General features: G+C 37.5%; 1 protein-coding gene across 1 annotated transcript in view; it reads left to right on the top strand.

Annotated features, from left to right (window-relative positions):
* HDAC9 (histone deacetylase 9) overlaps positions 1 to 19356 on the top strand; it is a 343727-nt gene that overhangs the window by 186939 nt on the left and 137432 nt on the right. The window contains exon 16 of the mRNA XM_026649421.1: positions 17496 to 17603. Within this exon, the coding sequence (XP_026505206.1) occupies positions 17496 to 17603 (108 nt within the window). The remainder of the gene's footprint in view (positions 1 to 17495; positions 17604 to 19356) is intronic.

Genomic DNA, 19356 nt, shown 5'->3' with positions numbered 1-19356 from the left:
CCATTGAAATACTACAAGTTTGCCTTTTCTCTACTGAAGCTTGCCAACACATTTTATATACTTTTGTCCCCCACATAGGATAATTTCCATACCACTAGAATCTTTGCTGTGGGTTTTTCTTATTATGAGATAGTATCATGAAGCATGAACTTGACAAAAAGCATATCCAGGCTACAGGGCTTTAACAAAAAATCAATTTCACTTTATAATTGTTGTTATTATTTGGTAATTTCTAAAGATTTCACTAATGGGAATTAAGGAACAGACTCTCAGAGGATGTAAATCATTGTGGCTATATTAGCTGAGGATTGGGTTCAGTATTTTAAGCCTAGTGACTAATGGTAATGACATTCTATATATATTCAGGTTATATATATGTGTGTGTGTGTGTATATATATATCCAAATCAGGTCCTACTGAGGCAAAACTGTCATTATAATTATTGGGGGGGTTTTTTGAGAAAGGACTGAGCAAGAAATGAGGAACAACTTCAGGAGATGTTGTCTACATTTATGAGCAAAAAGTAGTTAATAAGAGGTACCTGATACCTAGGATTGCTCAAGAGCATGGGAAACTAGTAAAGGTTGCCATGTGCTCACAATGTTTTGGAAAACATTTTGTTTGTTTGGTAACATTTTGGAAAATCTTACTTCTGAGAAATAGGTCATCAAGATATTGCCCAATATGTGCAATGAGAAAAATCAGTGAAGAGAGAGAGGGGGGCTTTGCGGTGCTTCTAGAAATGAGAGGCGTGTGTGCTGTTCTGCACTAAATTTACCACTAACACAGGTCAGGAAATACTCAGCCAACTTTTGTTCTTTCTCATGTTTAGAGGAACCTGCACTTTGTCAAACTCATTTAACTCATTTCTGATTAAGAACCATATAAACAGAAATATATGTTGTTGTATTACACTCTATTTAGTGTACCGCTAGTTAGTTTGCCTCTTTTTATTTTATTTTCGTGTTTGGTTAGGGACTCTTTTAGAGAGGGAGGAGGGAGGTTATGACCTTTTCCAAAGTAAATGGTCAGTTTAGGAGACCGTTTTTTGGCTGAATTTAGTTGTCTCTTAGGTAAAATGAGCTCTTTCTATTATAAGGGTGGAAGTAGGAAGGGTCACTGTTATTTGATAGCTTTTGGGATAAGGGGGATAGTATTGCATAATGCAGTAAACCCAGCATACTTCTTGTCTGAATGTTTTGTGTGATGGGATGGATGAGTTTGAATGTAGTTTTCTCATTTGCTGGTGAGCAGATCTTTGTTTTCTTTTGTTTACTTGTGTGAAAATGAAATTCAAGTCTGTATTCTGTAGTAGAGAATATAGTGGGAAAGAATATATGAAAGACTCCCCTTCTTTAAGAAGTTCTGAGTCTGTGTGGAGTTCTCTGTTCTGTGTTTGGGGCATTGATAAATAATCAGAAATGACTTGCAAATTGAAATATCTAGTGCCAGATTGTCAGCTGGCATCAATTGGAATAGCTCCATTGAAGTACATTGACACCAGCTGAGAGTCTAGCTCAGAGAAAGTTTGCTCATTCTAAGTATATCATAAACAGTGGTGTTATTCAAAGAAGGTATCTTTTTTCCTTTCTTTCTGTTATTATTATTATTATTAGATTATGCACAGGGTGCTTAGCAGTTTTTATGTGATTTTCCTTTCTATGCTAATATAATAATATGGATAACCTCTTTTTAAGCATAGTTCCATGCACAGGGGAGAAAATGATAAGATGCAAAAAAATGTTGACCTCCCCTTGTAGTATTTTTGGAATTTAAGCCCCGATCTTGCAAAGAATTGTGCACATGCTTAAAATTAAGCAGGTGCATCATTTTTGTAGGATTGGGTCCTTGGAGTGGCCAGCTTTATTATGTTAAATATTGTTTTTGTGCTGGTTTGATTATTAATTCTATGATTGGGTTATTATAGTTAGTGAATTATAGAAAATTATCAAGTTGTCTTGATACTTATCAAGTTTATCAACTCCTGTTGCATTAAAATATAGGGAATATATGATGATTTGGTGTGATATAAAGTTTTTGTCAGTGTGAGTTTGGGATGACCATTAAAAACTGTAAGGTCATCCTAGGGGAAAGCATTGCAACTCAACATAGAATGCTGGTTCTTGACTATGGATACATATAGTACTTTAGAAGAAAACAGTCCAAAGCAGTACAGAAAACCAAGTGGTGTAAGCTTAACAAAGTTAGTAGGAAGTGTTGGAGAAGATCTCTTTAGAAGGCTTAAGAGAAAATGTGAATCAATGGTAGATTCATGTTGCAAACAAAATTCAAGAATGTGCACAGAGCCCGCTTGGTGAACAGAAGCAAGAGTCTTTGTCCCCAATGAGATCTGGTGGCAGAATGAGAAAGTTCGAGAGGCTGAGAAGGAAAAGAAAAAGTGTTTTAAACTTTGGCAAGCAATGCTCCAACAGCAGGATTTTCAGAAGTACAAAAAAGCCAGAAAAAAAAAAGGACAAAGAAAGAGATAGCAGCTGCTAAGGCTAAAGCCATGGAAGGTTTAAATGCCCATTTTGACATGAAGGAAGGTGAGAAATAAATATATTGATTGGCAAAGACCTGTGATAAGTGAACTAAAGACAGTAGTGAGATCAAAGTAATTAAAGATGAAAGTGGATATAATTAATCAATGAGAACCAGATTAAGGAACGAAATTACTTTGAAAAGCTAATGAATGGAGAGAAACCAATAGAACTATGCCCTATGATAAAACCAAACCAAGGTCTGGTGGCACCAGACCTAAAAGAAAAGGTTATAAAAGCATTGAGCCACATGAAAAATAAGAAAAATCTCAGCCCTGGTGGCATACAGCAGAGTATGGAAGTGCCTGGAGCAACTGACATGAACATATTGACATAACTGTCATGAGGATTGAGATGATGCCTGATGCCCGGAGAAAGAATACATTAGTACCAGTATTAAAGAGAAAAGGAGATGTACAAGACTGTGGTAACCACATTGGCATTAAACTCATGAGCCACACAATGAAGATCTGGAAGAAAGTTATTGATAAGAGACTACAAACAGAAGTAAAGGTCAGTAACAATTAGTTTGGATTCATGCCAGGCAAGTCAACAATGGATGCTATCTTTGCATTGAGATTGCTTGTGGAAACATATAGAGAAAAGAGGAAAACCCTATATGTAGTATTTATCAGTCTTGAGAAAGCTTCAGAGAGAAGTCATCTGGTGGCTTATGAGACTGGAACAGATACCGGAAGACTGTAAGGATGTCTAAATTTATGGTAGCATGTAGAGTACAAACACTGAATGCCCAGCTAGCATCGTATAAATAGCTTGGCATGCTTAGGTGAGGCAAGGAGAATAAAATGCCCTACACAACTGAATGCCCAGCATATGTATCCTACATAGGCTCTTTGCACACTTAAGCAGTGTCACAGCTATTTTTACCAGTGTAATGTCCCACTGCCTCCTGGCTGCTGGAACCTTTCCCCACCACAGTGAAAGTCTCTGGCAGTGGAGAAAGGCACTGGTGCGGGGAGGAAGCAGGGAAAGGCTCCCCACTGCCGGAACCTTTCCCCACTGCTTCCCAAACTGTCTCCTCCTGCCAGAGTAGTTCATTATGACATGTAGCTGACATGTGACATACCACAGTGGCAAGTGCTGATGTAGTCTGCCTTTCACTACGGCATGTAACTACACGTGTAGTGCCTGTACACTACATACTGCCGTAAATGTAGACATAGCCTATACCTGACTCATCCAGGACATGCACTAGAGTGCTGTTACCACAGTTAGAAAGCCATGTGGAGAAACTAAACAGTTTCTAGTAAGAATTGGAGTACATCAGTGCTCAGTACTTAGCCCCTTTTTGTTCACGGTGCACTAGCAGAAAACATCCAGCGAGTGGAACCCTGGCACATGCTCTTTCCAGATGATGCTGTGCTATGTGGGACAGCAAAAAGGAAGTGGAAGAAAATTTAGCGAGATGGAGGTGTGTACCTGAAAGAAATGGCATGAAAATTAGCAGAAATAAAACAGAGTATATGGTCTGTAGATTAGATTATACCTTTTAGGAAGACAAAGAATACTGTAAGTCTGGGGGGTCAGCTACTACTACAGTACAGATGTTTAAGTATGTAGGTTTGAAAGTATGGGATAATGATAAACTCAGAGATGAATTTATAAGCAGAACAGGAAAGACATGGACTAAATGGAGAGAACTGAGTGGAGTGATCTGCAATAGGAGAATTATCTCATTAAAAATTAATATCTACAAGATGGTAATTAGGCCTTCACTTTTGTATGGATCTGAATGCTGGTCACTGAGGAAGAGACAGGAGCAGATCTTGAATACAGTAGAAATGAAGATGTTAAGATGGAGGCTTGGAGTTACAAGGATGGACCATGGAATGAATGGATTGGGGCGATGTGAAGATGATAGAAAAGCTGAGAGAATCCAGGTTTAGATGGTTTGGGCATGTGAAAAGAAGATTGGAAGAATATGTAGGAAACAGGGTGTTAAATTTAGAAGTGGAGGGTAAGAGAGGGGGTGGAAGACTCAAACCTAGATGGATGGATGTCATACAAAAGGATATGATTAGCTGCAGACTTTCCAAGGAACTGCTTCAAGACAGACTGGAATGGCGAAGAATGACTCAAAGAGCTGATGCATATAGATAGGACTAAGGCTAGAAGTAGTAGTTTGGGATGGCCTGGATTATTTACAAATGGTCCCAAATGAGGGCCAGTACAACCTTCATGACACATTATCCTGTCAAATTCTTATGTGTATTATTACAACACCTAGAGATCTTAACCAAGATCAGGGACCCTTTGTGCCATGTATAGATATAGTAAGAGACAGGCCCTGTCCCCAGGGTGACCAGATGTCCCGATTTTATAGGAACAGTCCCGATTTTTGGGTCTATTTCTTATATAGGCTCCTATTATCCTCCACCCCCTGTCCTGATTTTTCACATTGCCCTCACTTACCTGTAGTGAAAATGATCAGATAAAGTACAGGTCACTGGTGAATTGGACTCTGTATGTGCCAAATATTTTGCAGAAACAAAATATTTTAAAGCTATTTATAGAGTTTTATAAGAAACTGTATTAGAAATAAATCTATTCCTCTTCCTTTAAAGTCAGGCTGCCTTATACTGTGAGCTGAACTGTACAGGTCTCACAGGGAGAGAGAAATGATGATGAATTCTAATCTCTTCAAATTTGCCTGTAATAGGTTCTTTCACACAAGTATTTCAATTTTTAAGGTTTTATATCTCAGGACCTTCCAGGACTAGCAGTTTGAAACCGTTGAATGACTGGGAATCTCCCCTTTCCAGAGGTGCTCCTAATTTTCTTTCTTCAGAGATGCAAGTTTTTGGACTTTATACTGTTCCAGGACTGAGTATTATCAATTCCATACCTCATGCTGTTGTAATTTTGGGGAGAAATTGCACATGTTGGAGAAAGAAAAAGACTATTTTAAGGCCAGTGGTTTTAATAATAAATGATGACTCCCTGAAGTTGATCAGAGGTTTAGGATGTTAGGAGTATCCCAGGAAAAATGAGTAAAGTGCAGGTGAGATGGCCAAAAGAGGATTCTAAATGCAAATGATCTTGTGGCTCTGATAATTATCAAAGGGTTCCACAGTTTTTTACATGGATATTACCATCTGAGATGTGATTGATCATTACATGATGCCACCTGAGCTGCGACTGATTTATTACAACACCTCCCTATGAATTGTGTTATGAAATTGATAATTATGGGAAGCAGAAACTAATTTTAATGTGGGTAAGTTTAAATCTTTTTTTTTCCAGTACGTCACTAAAACATAGTGATTGTTTTCCTGCCCATCTGACTTGCTGCTGTGTGAAGAAATCTTGAAATCATTTCTCAGCCATATTTTTTGTCCAGTTGATAGGCAAAAAAACCACAAAAGTAAGGAAGAGCAGGCTTTTATGATAATGTCATCATCGGCTCCCAGCTTCAAAAGCTTCTGCGGCTTTTGAGTTGTCATTTATAACTTGGAACTGAATCAACCCATAGTTCCCTTGATACATTTAGAGAAATTGATAACAGACCACTTCTTTTATGGCTCAGAGGAGGCAACTCTGATCACATCACTATTGGCAGTCAATATTATTTTCTGACATGGCTGTAAAAGTATAAAGAGGCTTATGGCATTTGTTTAGATGAGGAATGGGCTCTCAAGCTGTGCTAGGGTTTATGGGTCCAGATTAGTGACTAGCAAAGGGAATATGATGTTTGCAAACAGGATATGATTTTATTTAAGTTTGGGTTTCATACTTTGATCCCTGGGGACTGCCCTGCAGACAGAAGAGAATTCCACTTTTATCCTGAAATAGGGCAGTCATCCAATACCAAGATATGGGAAAAAAACAACCACCGCCACCCTGCGATGTGCAAAGTCAGATCTTTAAATTGGAAGAGGAGGAGCTGTGGAAGAGTCAAAACAATACTCTGCATGAAATCAGACTTGCCCAGTATCAATGTTGAGAGGACTAACTGAACAGGAGTCCATGTACTAACTATTGATGTAGTTTGATCAGTTTAGCCACTCTCTGAGGTGCACAATGGGTTTGTGGCTATTCTGTATGTGCACAGTGAATTTCATGTAACTTTGCTTTCATATATACAAACCATAGGTCAAAGTATCCGCTGGTGTAAATGGGTGCAGTTTCATTGACGTCAGTGGAGTCCTGCTCATTACACCAATAGAGAATTTTACCCTCTGACTACCCAGAAGAAGAAAGTGTAGAGATGAGTGTGTTTATATAAATATGTTTTTAAAAGTGCATGCAGCTTTTTTTCCTAAAGTTTTACTATCTTTTAAAATACTGAATCAAGTGGGTGAATAATTTATTTGTTTATATATTGTTCTTTTTGTCTCTGGTTTTAATTAATGTTGTGGTCTGACTGGTATTATCTTATCTCTCAGTGATACAGTTTTACTTCTTGATAGTGGTTTATTAGTGTATATTTTGGATTGGTAGCTGCACAATTCTGAAAATCCTGGGTCATGTAAGTAGTCCTTATTCACGTGAGTTTGCTTTCTTAGGGCAATGGTATTATTTCTGTTAGTGAGGACTAGTCATATGAGTAATTATTTGCAGGACAGGGCTAGACTTGTGCAAATTCAAGCAGTCCACACATAGAGGACTACACTCTTCAGGGCTGTCAGGCTAGCATCTTTCTCAAGCATGAAATTTATATGAAAAAGAAAATAAGAAAACAAAACTGTGTACACGTAAGACCTCATTTGGGTAGAGGCGCAAAGCAGGAATCTGTAATTGGGATAATGTTGATCTTTTTCATGTCCTGAAGCAGCCATTTGACAAACCTGTGGACATAGACCAAATTTGCTGAGTCTGGGATCTCACAACTGTTTCTCTTCCCCCTTGAATGGATTGTGCTGAGGCTGTACCTGCAGTGCCTTGCCCACAGCACAATTCACCAGTCTATACAGATTTAAGGGCAGATACTCTGTTCCATTCTTCTCCCTCTGTAACAATCCTATGCCACCCCCCTTCCCCACACACAGCTCCCAGCACAGAGTCATGCTGGGGATAGTGAGAGATGTCATGTGTTGTTTAACTAGCAGATAGTCCCTTGGCTTTGTTGCTAATGGGTAAAAGTTAGAAGAGCTTCAAGTTGTTCAATCTTGTACAGGCCTCTGACTGGAGACTGGACAGAAAACTGAGGAGGTGTAACACTTTCCAACACAACTTTTTTGCCTGGTGTAATCTTGCTAAAGCAAAGAATCTGTCCCTTTAGATCTATTTTGCCTCATTTTTAATAATGAAGCTCTTTCTTAATTGCATTCACTATTTCAGAGGTATTAAGACAACTCAAATTATAAAACACCAAACATCATGTGGAACACAAAGAATTATTGTGAAGCTGATAAAGTGTCACAAATTCAATCCCTTGAGGATTTTATTTCATTTTGTGGCTTCCACAAAAATATCTAGTATCCCAAAGCTTGCAAAGTATAGAGTAGTATTATGTAAAACAGAGAATCCCTCTTTATTTATAAGGGTGATATTGAACATTATACACGTAAGTTAATTATAAATAATTTTATACTACATTACATTACATTCGGTTTACAAACATGCACGCATACATACACACATGTTCATGGCCCCCAAACAAGCTTACACACACACGCATATGAGATTTTGATAGAAATTCCTTAGCTTTCTGCATTTGTACTTTGAAATTCCACTGTGACATGCTTCAGTGATCAAATTTAGCCTCCAAAATTGGCACAAGAACTTTTTTGTATTTTTCATGTAATTTTTATCATAGTAAATACCAAGGCTCCATAATAGCTCCATGGTGACTCCTAATAGAAAGAATATCATCTACGTCCAAGAAGAGGGCTGAAACATGATGCAACAGAAAAATGAACTCTGTAGTAAGAGGTCAAACTTTTCAAAGAGGAGGCCTGATTCTACATGTAAGTATCTGCAGTTACTGTGATTGCATGCACAAATGGCTTAATAAACATTTAGTAATTAATTTGCACATGAAGTCATAGGAACTGCATCATCAAATACAGGGAGGCAATTGCATATGGATTTTTGCACACCAATACATTGAAAACTGAAGCAAACGTAGAGTTAAATTAATAGAATACTCAGGGCCAGGTCTGCAAGTGCAGTAACTTTTTTTACAAGCATCTGGTGATATGTGCCACATATCTGAGACTTTAATCTGTGCCTAGATGTATTATTTATGATCTTTTTTTCTAAAAATAAATTCTAATCCACCCTATCCTTTCCCCAAAAGAAATGATCCTAGCATCACTATTATATCCATCCAAACTTGGGTTCAAGAATTTGTGTTTTTGTTAGGTGTTTGTAATATCTTCAGCTGCTGCATGAGACACACAGAACCCTGAACTTGAATCTTTGCAAGAATTTAAGGAGGGTAATTAAGTTCAGATACTTCTTTTAAAGATATCATTATTTTAATACTTTTATTGCACTTATATGGATACATTTTGAAAGCCAGAGATGATCATTTAAAATTAAAAAAATGAAATGTTTTCCAATTCACTTTTAAAGATCTATTAGTGCTGCTGTTATAAACTTGCTTCTTAAGGTATTTATGGCTCAGAAGTTGACTTCACAATGAAACTTTGAGCCTAATCACCAATGTAACGGGGCAAATAGGGCCCTTGACATTCATTTTTTTCTTCAGCAGGAATATTTTCTCTAAATAAATTTTGGTCTGTAGATCATTCATGAGTAGTTAATTATTTGTATTTATTATTCCAAACTTTAGAAGTCTTGATTAGTGGACGCATAGGTAACATGACATTTTTTCTGTTCCTTGTTTGCAGCGGCTTAGCTCCAAATATATATACCATACTCTTACGGTATGTCTCCACTGCAATCAGAGGTGTGACTTTGCTAACTTGTTTTGATCTAGCTAGCTCAAATAATAACAGCAGTGAAACCAAGACAGAACAGATGGCAGCATGGACTAGGCACTTGAATACATACCTAGAGTCCTGGGCAGTGCTGCAGTGGCTTCACTGCTGTTGTTATTCAAGCTAGTTAGATCAAAGCTAGCTCAGTTACCTCTAGAGGTGCTGTGTTCACACCTCAGACTTCAGTGTAGACATACCATTATATTTACATTTCTTGTCAAATAGGCGCCTTTCTAAATTCAAAATTCACTCTCTGGCAATATTCTCCAATAATACCTGAAGAAGAGCTCTGTGTAAGCTCAAAAGCTTGTCTCTTTCACAAACAGAGGTTGGTCCAATAAAAGATTTTACCTCACCCACCTTGTCTCTCTCATATCCTGGGACTGACACAGCTATTACAACAATGCAAACATTTTCCAAAATCTTCTTAAAATTTGCTGTTTCTGTGAACTTTCCAGCCAGTAAACTCATTTACTAGAATATTATCAGGGAGCAAACACAAATGGGGAGTGAACACAGGTGAATTCAGGTTGTTGGGTTGTTTTTTTTAAGTAACTGAAAATATTTTGAGGTATTTACCCAGCTCAGATTCAAAAGGTTGCATAACGTTTATTATTTCCCTATAAATCACACTGGAAGTACAAGTACATTCCTGAATAGCTGCTATTCTGAGTACTCGTTTATCAGGGAAACTAGTTAGTGAAGCCATTAGCAAAGCAAAATCTTAGTTAACTGCTGCAGTTTTATAAGTAATTATAATATTATAAGAAGCTCAGTATGCCAATGTTGGAATATATTCTTTCTAAAGTATCCTACTCACACGTTTCAGATCAATGAAATTTATGAAGGAAACACTAGGCCAGGCACACATACTTTCTCTCCTTTGTTCACTATTGAGAGACATGGTTGACAGGCCATTTATTAAGTATCGTTTCTAAGTTATGATGTACACACCTTAGCTTCTTTAGTCATGGTGAGATGAAACAGAAGCAGAGAAGCAAGACAGAGGATCTTTTGATTCCTAGTGAAATCATGGATGTGATGAATGATCACTGTGACCAGTGATTCCATATGGATAGGAGACTTGAACTATTAGCATGGCAGCTGGAGTGTAGCACTGGGCACACTGTTGCAGGCTAGTGCATTAACACTCTTTGGCACTAGCTCATTCCAATGATGACAGGCTCGTTGCTGGCAGTCATATCAAAATGCCACACACAAGTTTTAGAGGCTGTAATGCTTCAGGAAAATATTCAGTTACTAGTTACTTGCCAGTAACAAAAAACAGTGAAGGAAACATGTTTGTGCTGGCACAAGTGGCAGAGTGTGAGACTCTGAAAACTTTTATACCTGCTAAGGCACATAAATTCAGTTAGCAATATACAAATGCCTGTGGATCACAAGGTCACATGGGAAAGCTGTGATTTCGAGTGAATTTCTTACAGTTTTCTGTTGGTCCATTCCATGAAGGCCAATAACTTAGCTAGTTAATATTACTCTATTGCATTCCATCTTTATATTTACTGTGTCTGACCACAACATACAATCAATGCAATAGGTTCTCCAGAGTGTGTGTTAAGCTACTGATTTCCCCTGAAATGTATGTTGGTACAACTTCCATCTGAGAATATTTTAGCACAACTCCTACTGGTTCAATGAATGAGAGGGAAGTCCCTTTAAATTGCTCTGAAGAGCTATTACTTTTGAACCACAATTACCCTTTTTTGCTTTTGCCCAAGATACTGTGCATATAATATATAGTAACTGCCATTAAAAGGTCATATTTTGCCAACAGTTCCCACTGACTGGCATGTAAGATACCACATTTTCCTACTATATTTAGTATAGGGAATATATGCAGTAACTCTGATAGTACTGTTTGGTAACACTTGGCAAATTTTGATTTTTTAATGGCAGTTATTATACAGTGAATCACGCATAGGATGAGAGATTTAGTGTATTATTACGTCTACTTATATTTGGCCTTTGGATGGAAGTCACAAGATCCTACTGGGGGAGCTGCATAAATTTTAATTCAAAATGTGTATATGTGTGTTTGTGTGTGTGTGAGAGAGAGATGCATTAGGAGTCAGAGGGTACCAAGCAGATATTCTAGCCCTTTGCATTTGAGATCTAGAGCTTGCCTTCCCTGCAGTTTTAGCTCAAGGTATAACTCAAATGTTATCCCTAACCTGACTCCTGTGCACACACAAATAGTTCCAGTTAAGTGGCACTTTAGACTCAAGATAGCTGGCCTGTCAGGGGTGTGGGTTCAAGCTCAAATACTGCTGATGCAGGACCTACTAATTCAGTGGGGACTCAGCTACTTCGAACTGCTACTACCATCACTCTGAGCGGCTTGAGTGTTGTTTTTGTAGTGTGACTGCTCTCATTAGAGCGAGGCTAACTTAAGAGCTGTTAATTCGAGTGTAGATAATTCAAGCTAATGCTGCAGTGGAGTCAAGCCCCCCGGCCTTAAAATTTGAGTTGGATGCACTCTGATTTTTAAAGGATAATATTCAGTGGCAGTTGTGCCCCTCCAACTCTGACCCTGTCTGATGAATCAGAAGAACCTACAGATCTTGTAAGTGTGGGACCTAAAGAATGGCCCTGATCATTGCCTTTGTCTTGTATTATTTCCCAGTTATTGCTATATGTGAATTTGAGATTGAGCTTAGTTTCAGAGAAGAGGATAGGCTGTAGAACATTCTGCCTGCCTGCCTGCCTGTCTCTCTCTCTCTGATCATTGGAAACGACACACTTGTATTGTTATATTATGATCGGAAAATCTGGATCCCAAATGCCCACAGAGTAAAATTGGTGCCAGGATGTAGAAAGGACCCTTCTTAAGGAGGGAGAGAGTTTGAAATAGAGGTCAATGGTGGGGGCTGGGGTATGGATGGGGGAGAGAGAGAGAGAGAAGAGAGAAAAGTTGTAAGAAAAATGTTTAATAGTTTTTAGAATTTTTTCATCACTTTCCCCATCCCTCAGATAGGATCCAGGCCACCAAAATATGAGCATATATTTACAATATTAGGCATATAGTATTTCAGGTTTTTGTTATTAAAAAAGCCATTAACATAAACAGTCCCCCCCACTCAGATGTATCTTCCCTCACTGCTCCACCTCCCCCCACACAGTGCATCTGGCAGTAATTTATAGTGGTAACAGCAATTTTCAGCTACTAAACAATCCAACCTAACACAGAATGTCCCAGTCTTGCTGTTGTAACAAGTACCCAATAAACTCGACCGTTATGTGTTGCTGGAGGTTTTTTGTTTGTTTGCTTGCTTTTGGGATGTTAAGGTTTTCGTTGTTAGGCCTCAAGATATCAGATATAAATTTATCATAAGAAATACATTCCTATCAAGTTCCTTTTGGTAGTATAAGATATAGCATTTCTGCATCCAACACTTGAAACATTAGATGCTTTTAGACAGTATAAATGCTTTTCATTTAAGTCATTCTCTCTTCCTTTTTAATATCGCCACATCCACTTCAAGAATAAGTAGTTTAATTTCTATCATTTGCAGAGTATTAGTGTTGCTATACATACCAATGGTTGAGCTATGATAGATGTGCTTGAAAGAGCCTGCAATGTACAGTGTTCATTCAGAAAACTCTGAATGAAATTAATTCATATGGGTCTTAAAAACTTTACTCTTGAGACTGAGGTTGTGTTTTCTGGCTCACAGCATTATCACAGATGATTCTTATTCTTTGAAGGGCTGCATAAATGATAAGAACATGGATGCCAAAACACTGAGCATAGTTATATTTTAATACTGAAGTTTTGGTGCTTTCAAAATCCTATTAAAACCCCTTTTAGTTTTATGTTATGTATATTTTATTCTATCAAGATACTGAATGCTCTAGGTTAATTTTCAAAACATCCAAAGCATATGTTCCTCATGGAAAAAGAACAACAATTTAATAGGGATTAAAGTAAAAGGATCCTGTGCTAGAAACCAATTGAACTTAGCATAAAATGCTAAATTTAATACAGGGTTTTATTTAAATCATTCTGTAGGCATATCTAACAGGGATAAAATTTTCTATTAAATTCTATAGGATGGTCCAAAACACCTATGGAAAAGGCTCACTCACTATTAAATTCTATAGGACTTTTCCATAAAGCAATGATTCAGAAACTATGACATCTTTAGCAAGAGTGTTATGCACTAAGTATATAGTTTGTCCATGAGGTGGACCTGAGGTAGGCAGGAAGTAATGATGGACTACACAAAGAGTCAAATCCTACTCTACTTATTCATATAAGTTGTCCTGTTGTATTCATCTTGTACAAGTAATGCAAACAAAAATTGGTCTTGTATACCTGACTGGACTTTTAACGCCGGTTGTCTTCACGTTTCACTGGGGAACACCCAGTAAAATAGTTAAATTAAACATCATTTGTGTAGTTTTAAATGTTTCAGGGGATTGCATTTGAGACATTTTCTCAGGAGCAGTTTCCTATCTAATAAATAATCATTTATTTGTAGAGTCAAAATAATTGTAAACATTGCCCTTCAATTTAGTCAGAATTGTTTCTCCTCAAATACTTCTTTCAGACTGATACATTCAGGAGAGACTTAAATGGTGGTATAAGTTACCTCTCAGTACATTGGTGTGAGTCTATGTAGGTGGCATTTATACATGCAGAAGAGTGGGGTTGGAACAGGAAAAATAAAGAAGAGGTGCACAAAAGAAAAAAGAAGCTTCCCACCCTCCTACATCCTGGCTACTTTTTCTACTGCAACTTTCTCCTTCCTCTCCAATTTCTTACAATAGTAACACACATAAATTTACATTCAGACACAAGGTTGTTGCTGAGTCCTGCCCATTTATGACACCTCTGAATTTGGCCCATGGTGCACAATCAAGAAGATACATAGGGCTATATTCTGCTTTCTTTTACATCCCAGTGTATTTCAGTTAAAGAGTGACGTCTACAAAAGCTAACAGACATAACTTTAACATGTTTGCCTTTTTATACAGTGGTAGTTCAATAGCATGCTGCTGAATAAACTATTGAGTAAATTGCCTCTAAGAAAATGTCTCAGGCCCAAGCAACTGAGATATTTGAAACTAGTATTTAAAACTTGTAAAAATATGGAAAGAAACAATTCTGCACTGGCAGAGGGATGAACTAGATTATCTAATAGATCTTTTCCATTACTGACATTGGGAGTTAAATTTTATATGCCAATATCTTCTTTAGTTGTTTCTCAGGGAAATCTCCCATGGAGTTCAATAGAGATTTGCAGGAGTGTGGACTCCAGAATTTAATTTTTAAGGGGTAAAACGTAATGCTGTATCTCCCCATATTGATCATTCCTTTTTTGTGTGTGTGTTAATTTTCTTGTACCCTTCTTGTAGCACACACAGTTCTGCAGCTGGAAGTGTGTGCCTGCTGCTTTGGGAGATCCAAATGCATGATATGTGCCATCCCCAATTCATCTGTTAAAGTGCTGAATTTCCCATATACGCTCTGTTAGTCATATTTGAAAATACCTTGAGACGTGCTGTTTTGTTTTCCAATCTCCCACTATTATCTCAAGTCCCGTTAAAATTAGGCTCTCGTGGGAATAGGGAAATTTCCAGTGGTAAATATTGGGCCTTGTTCCAATTCATTCTCCTCATCCACAGCAGAACACAGAAAATAGTTAACACAATAAATAGTCTGGGCAACAGGGACAGTGTTCAGCTGCTAGCAATTCCTTTCTCATGTTCTAGAGGAGACAACCATTTTGAAGGGCGGATACATTCACAAACTGTGGTTACAATTTTAGACTCAACAAGCAACTCTGGAAATGAATCATAGCCCTTCCAAGGCTGCAGGCTCCCTGCCTGCTTGTACCTTGGCACGTTGAACTGCAGTTGAATCATTTTCATCAACCACTGCTTTGGTTTTTTAACCTTCATTTGCTAGCCATGCACATGGTAGGAAAATGCTCCCTTTTAGCCCTTCTATTAATAAGCATTCAAATTGAATACAGTGTTTATCCTACTCTATTGTGTTTAACAAATACCTTCTATTTTTTGCCTTTTAGACTTAAAATAGATTTTAATGATACCTGCTTCATATGAAGCATTAGAGACAAAGGCCGCAGGAGTGTTGTCTAATGGCTAAAGCTTCGGGACTTAATGCTTGTTGGTTTTATTCCGCAATCTACCCATTGACTTACTGTGTATCCTTGGAAAAGCTGCTTAATTCCTTAAAAATTAATATTACCCATCTGTAAGAGAAGCATAATAAATCATTACTTGTGTTGTGAGGCTTAATTCATGTTTGTACAGCACTATGACATCCTCAGATGAAAATACAAAATATCTTCATTATACTAAGCTTGACAAGCAAATGACAGTCTTACTATTCAAAGGGCCTGATTCTCCTCTTACACTGATGAGGACTAACCCAGTTGAAGTCAGCTGTGTTTCACCAATGTAAACTGGTGAAAGAGAAAGAGGAATCAGGCGCAATACACTGAAAAATGAGATCATTATGATAGCTAGAAATTTAATAGCAATGTAACATCAATGGTGAAGACATTTGACAGGTGTATAGAAGATCAAACTTCTTTCTATTTCCACTGAGTAGCCAGAGAATTCCTCAGAAATTCCAGAGTCAAGTAACAGTTGCATCTATTTTCAATTACCTGATTTAGTTTTTGAGAAATTAAGAACAGAAGTTCAAATTAAAAACATGTCTCAGTGTATTTGGAAACTTTAAAAATAGGATCTTCCACCTAGAATCGGTATTTCTAAAGCTTTTTCTTTTCATAATGGACTTGTGTGATATTTTTCCCATTTAAAGGTACTTCCTATAGAGCATCAAAGAAGGCTGCATATTTGCCAGATTCAAGTATTTCATACTAAAGTGTCTGCTTGGTATGAAATCAGACAATGTAAATGCAACCCTTCACCATTTTCATTCATTAGTTTTCATTCTCCTTTGCATTCATTACTTTATGCAAGCACATTTACTGGATTATTGAAAACAGAAGTATTGAATAAGTATAACTTTTTAAACATATTTACTGAAGTTCTTAATCTATGCTGTCTCATCTCTGCTGTATTCCCTTATTTTTTTAATAGCTGGCAGGCTCTCATTTAATACTTATGATAGAAAATAATTTGAAGAGTCAGGAATCCTGTTTATCTTTAATTAAATGTTAGTAGCTAAAACATACTGGACCGAATTCATCCCTGATATAACTGCATCAAATTCAGTGGAATTGCACCAGAGATTAATTTTTCACATTGTATTTCTTCTTTATTTTGCTCCTATCTCGAGCAAGAATCAAATGAATCATAAATGTATAGTTTGCATTCAGAAATCTAACAAACTATTTGATTAGATTTCTATTTTCCACTAGCCAAATCCTAGCAAAGTAGCATATAGAAAATAGGATTGGGATTGTAAAAATGTGGGATTATCCTGAGGATGTATCTCTTTATCTGATTTATTATTTTAGTTCTTCTAATTTTTAAATGGCTTTACCGAGTGTTCTCAGTAAATCTAAAATATTCCTTCCATTTATTTAAGGAATATGAACTGTAGCTGTCATCTCGTGTAGAATATGTGCTACTGATTTCTTAATAACACAAGCTTTTGCTTTCCTAATGCCTGTAGTCACAAATTTATTTTAAATTCTTTGTCCTGGCACTTGCAAAACTCATTTTCATGTATAACTAAGGGCCCTCAACATATATTGTATCTACTACTGGGGCCTGGTGTCTAACGGGCCTGTAACTAGGCCAGATCCGGCCTATGTAATGCTGTTTGTAATGAGAAATCTAAACAGGGAATGGCAGTGAGGCATGACAGGAATGTGTTTCCATTGGAGAAGTCAGTGTAGAGAAAAAGTATAAGCAAAGCCATGTCCAGAAGGCCTTTTCAGCTGGCCAAGGCGGAAGACTAATGTTATTGTACATTGGCTGTCACCCTGCCAGCCCTCCCTCACTGATTTGTTTTCTCTTATACTCTCTCTCTCTCTCTCTTTCTTTTTTTTTTTTTCCCCTTCTCTGCCGACTGTTTGCTCAGGTGGACAGTGACACCATTTGGAATGAGCTGCATTCGTCCGGCGCTGCACGCATGGCTGTTGGCTGTGTCATCGAACTGGCTTCCAAAGTAGCCTCTGGAGAGCTGAAGGTGAGGTCTGGGTTGCGTGGTGTGTGGGAAAACGAGGGAAGAAGCTGAAAGAGAGATGTTATTTTTCTGGAGTTGTGGCGAGGGTGGAAGAGGGGAGAGTGGGAAAGATGGTCACTAAGGTGTGGTAATCTAAATACTCTGCTAGGTAGTTGGCAGATTTTATTACTCAAAGCCTTCTGTTCACAGGGGAAAGGTTTGCTGTCAGTATACTGTAGTATTTTTTTTAACACAGAGGTGATTAGGGAGCTACAGTCCAAGTTAAAATTACTCATAGTATGTACATATCTGGCAAGCTGTACTGGAATTCCCTTTTGAAGTGATTTTTAATATGATTATTGAGTAGTATGTGTAACCTCAGAATACCACCCAGAGAGAGGAAAGGTAACTAGTGGACTTGCAAGTTACGGAGGAATAGGGAAATTGTTGATTAGGGAGGTAATGATCCAGAATATGCCTTTTCATGAAACAACTTCAAACTGACTATGCTTCATTGTTCTTCTTCTCCCACCTTATTTTTCTCTTTTCTACATGATCTGAAAAGAATGATGTACAAAACCCAAATTATTCCCAGTCTAAACAATTTATAAAAACTCCAGACGTGACAGACTTGGACATTTTATTTGGTATTTTAACACCTCTATTTAAGGTACACCATGTGCAGCTTGAATGCAGAGTTACCCCAATAAATATTGCTGGAGCTAACATGGCTTCTTAATGCAACTGTGTATACATTTTCTTGTCCAAATACTGGTGGACTTAGTCCTGTGACCAAAGTCTAGGTAGGAGGTAAATATTTTAGGACCAACAATATAAGTTGGAATGAAATTATGGTGAATTTCCTTCATCTCAATTTTACTTCAGTCAGTATTTCAATTATACTCTAGATAGCGTAGTTCACTTAAGTACAGAACCTTTTTAGTTCAATTTCAAACCTGGATGTTGACGTTAAGTGTTTAAATCATGAGTATTTTCTGACTGTTTCCTTGTACTCTCCTGTCAATCTGTCTGTATCCATCTGTTGCCTTTTGTCTTCTACTTAGAGTGCACTGGGTAAGCTCTTTTGCTCTGTGTTTGTACAGTGCTTAGTTCCTGGTCCAGGACTAGGGCTCCTACATGGTCTAATAATATAAATAAATGAATAAATAATAAGTATTTGTGATTTAAAGCACCAAATGAAGAACGGACACCCAAACATATGGCCATATTGTGGATCCCTCTACTCAGGTTGAAGAGTAATCCTGCCGACTAAATGTCAGGCCTTTATGCACAGAAGTTTGAAAATTGGGCCCTGTTTAGTACTGTGCATATAGTTTCAGTGCATTGTTCCTGGCCAGAGGGACCAATGAGGGATCTGTAGGGATTTTTAGCAAGCTTTTGTCTTTGTTGACTGTAGGTTGCCCTGCAGAATTTAACAGGGTTTAAAAGGAAGAGTAGATAAGAATAATCAGATATGCTTTATGTGCAGTTGACATGACCAGGATCTGCTGCAAGACCTTTATTGCTTATCTCCACAGATTTATGGGGTCTTTCACACTGTGTGATTCTTCTTGGTTGTTTATCTGTGTGTAATGAGTGGCTGAGAAGAATAAAGCGTCAGCCACTGTAAGATCTCAGTTGCCACTGAAGTGGCTGCAGTCTGGAAGTCAATATTTTAAATCTAATGCTAATCTGCTAATTACTTTTTAAATAGTAAATTCAAAATTGAATTTGTCTAGAATTCAGATACTCAAAATATTGTCATACATTTGTTTGA

Source organism: Terrapene carolina, unplaced genomic scaffold (assembly GCF_002925995.2).
Source record: "Terrapene carolina triunguis isolate 2854851 unplaced genomic scaffold, T_m_triunguis-2.0 Scaffold84, whole genome shotgun sequence".
NCBI lineage: Eukaryota > Metazoa > Chordata > Testudines > Emydidae > Terrapene > Terrapene triunguis.
Note: the sequence above shows the minus strand (reverse complement) of the source record. Positions and strands in the feature narration are given on the sequence as shown.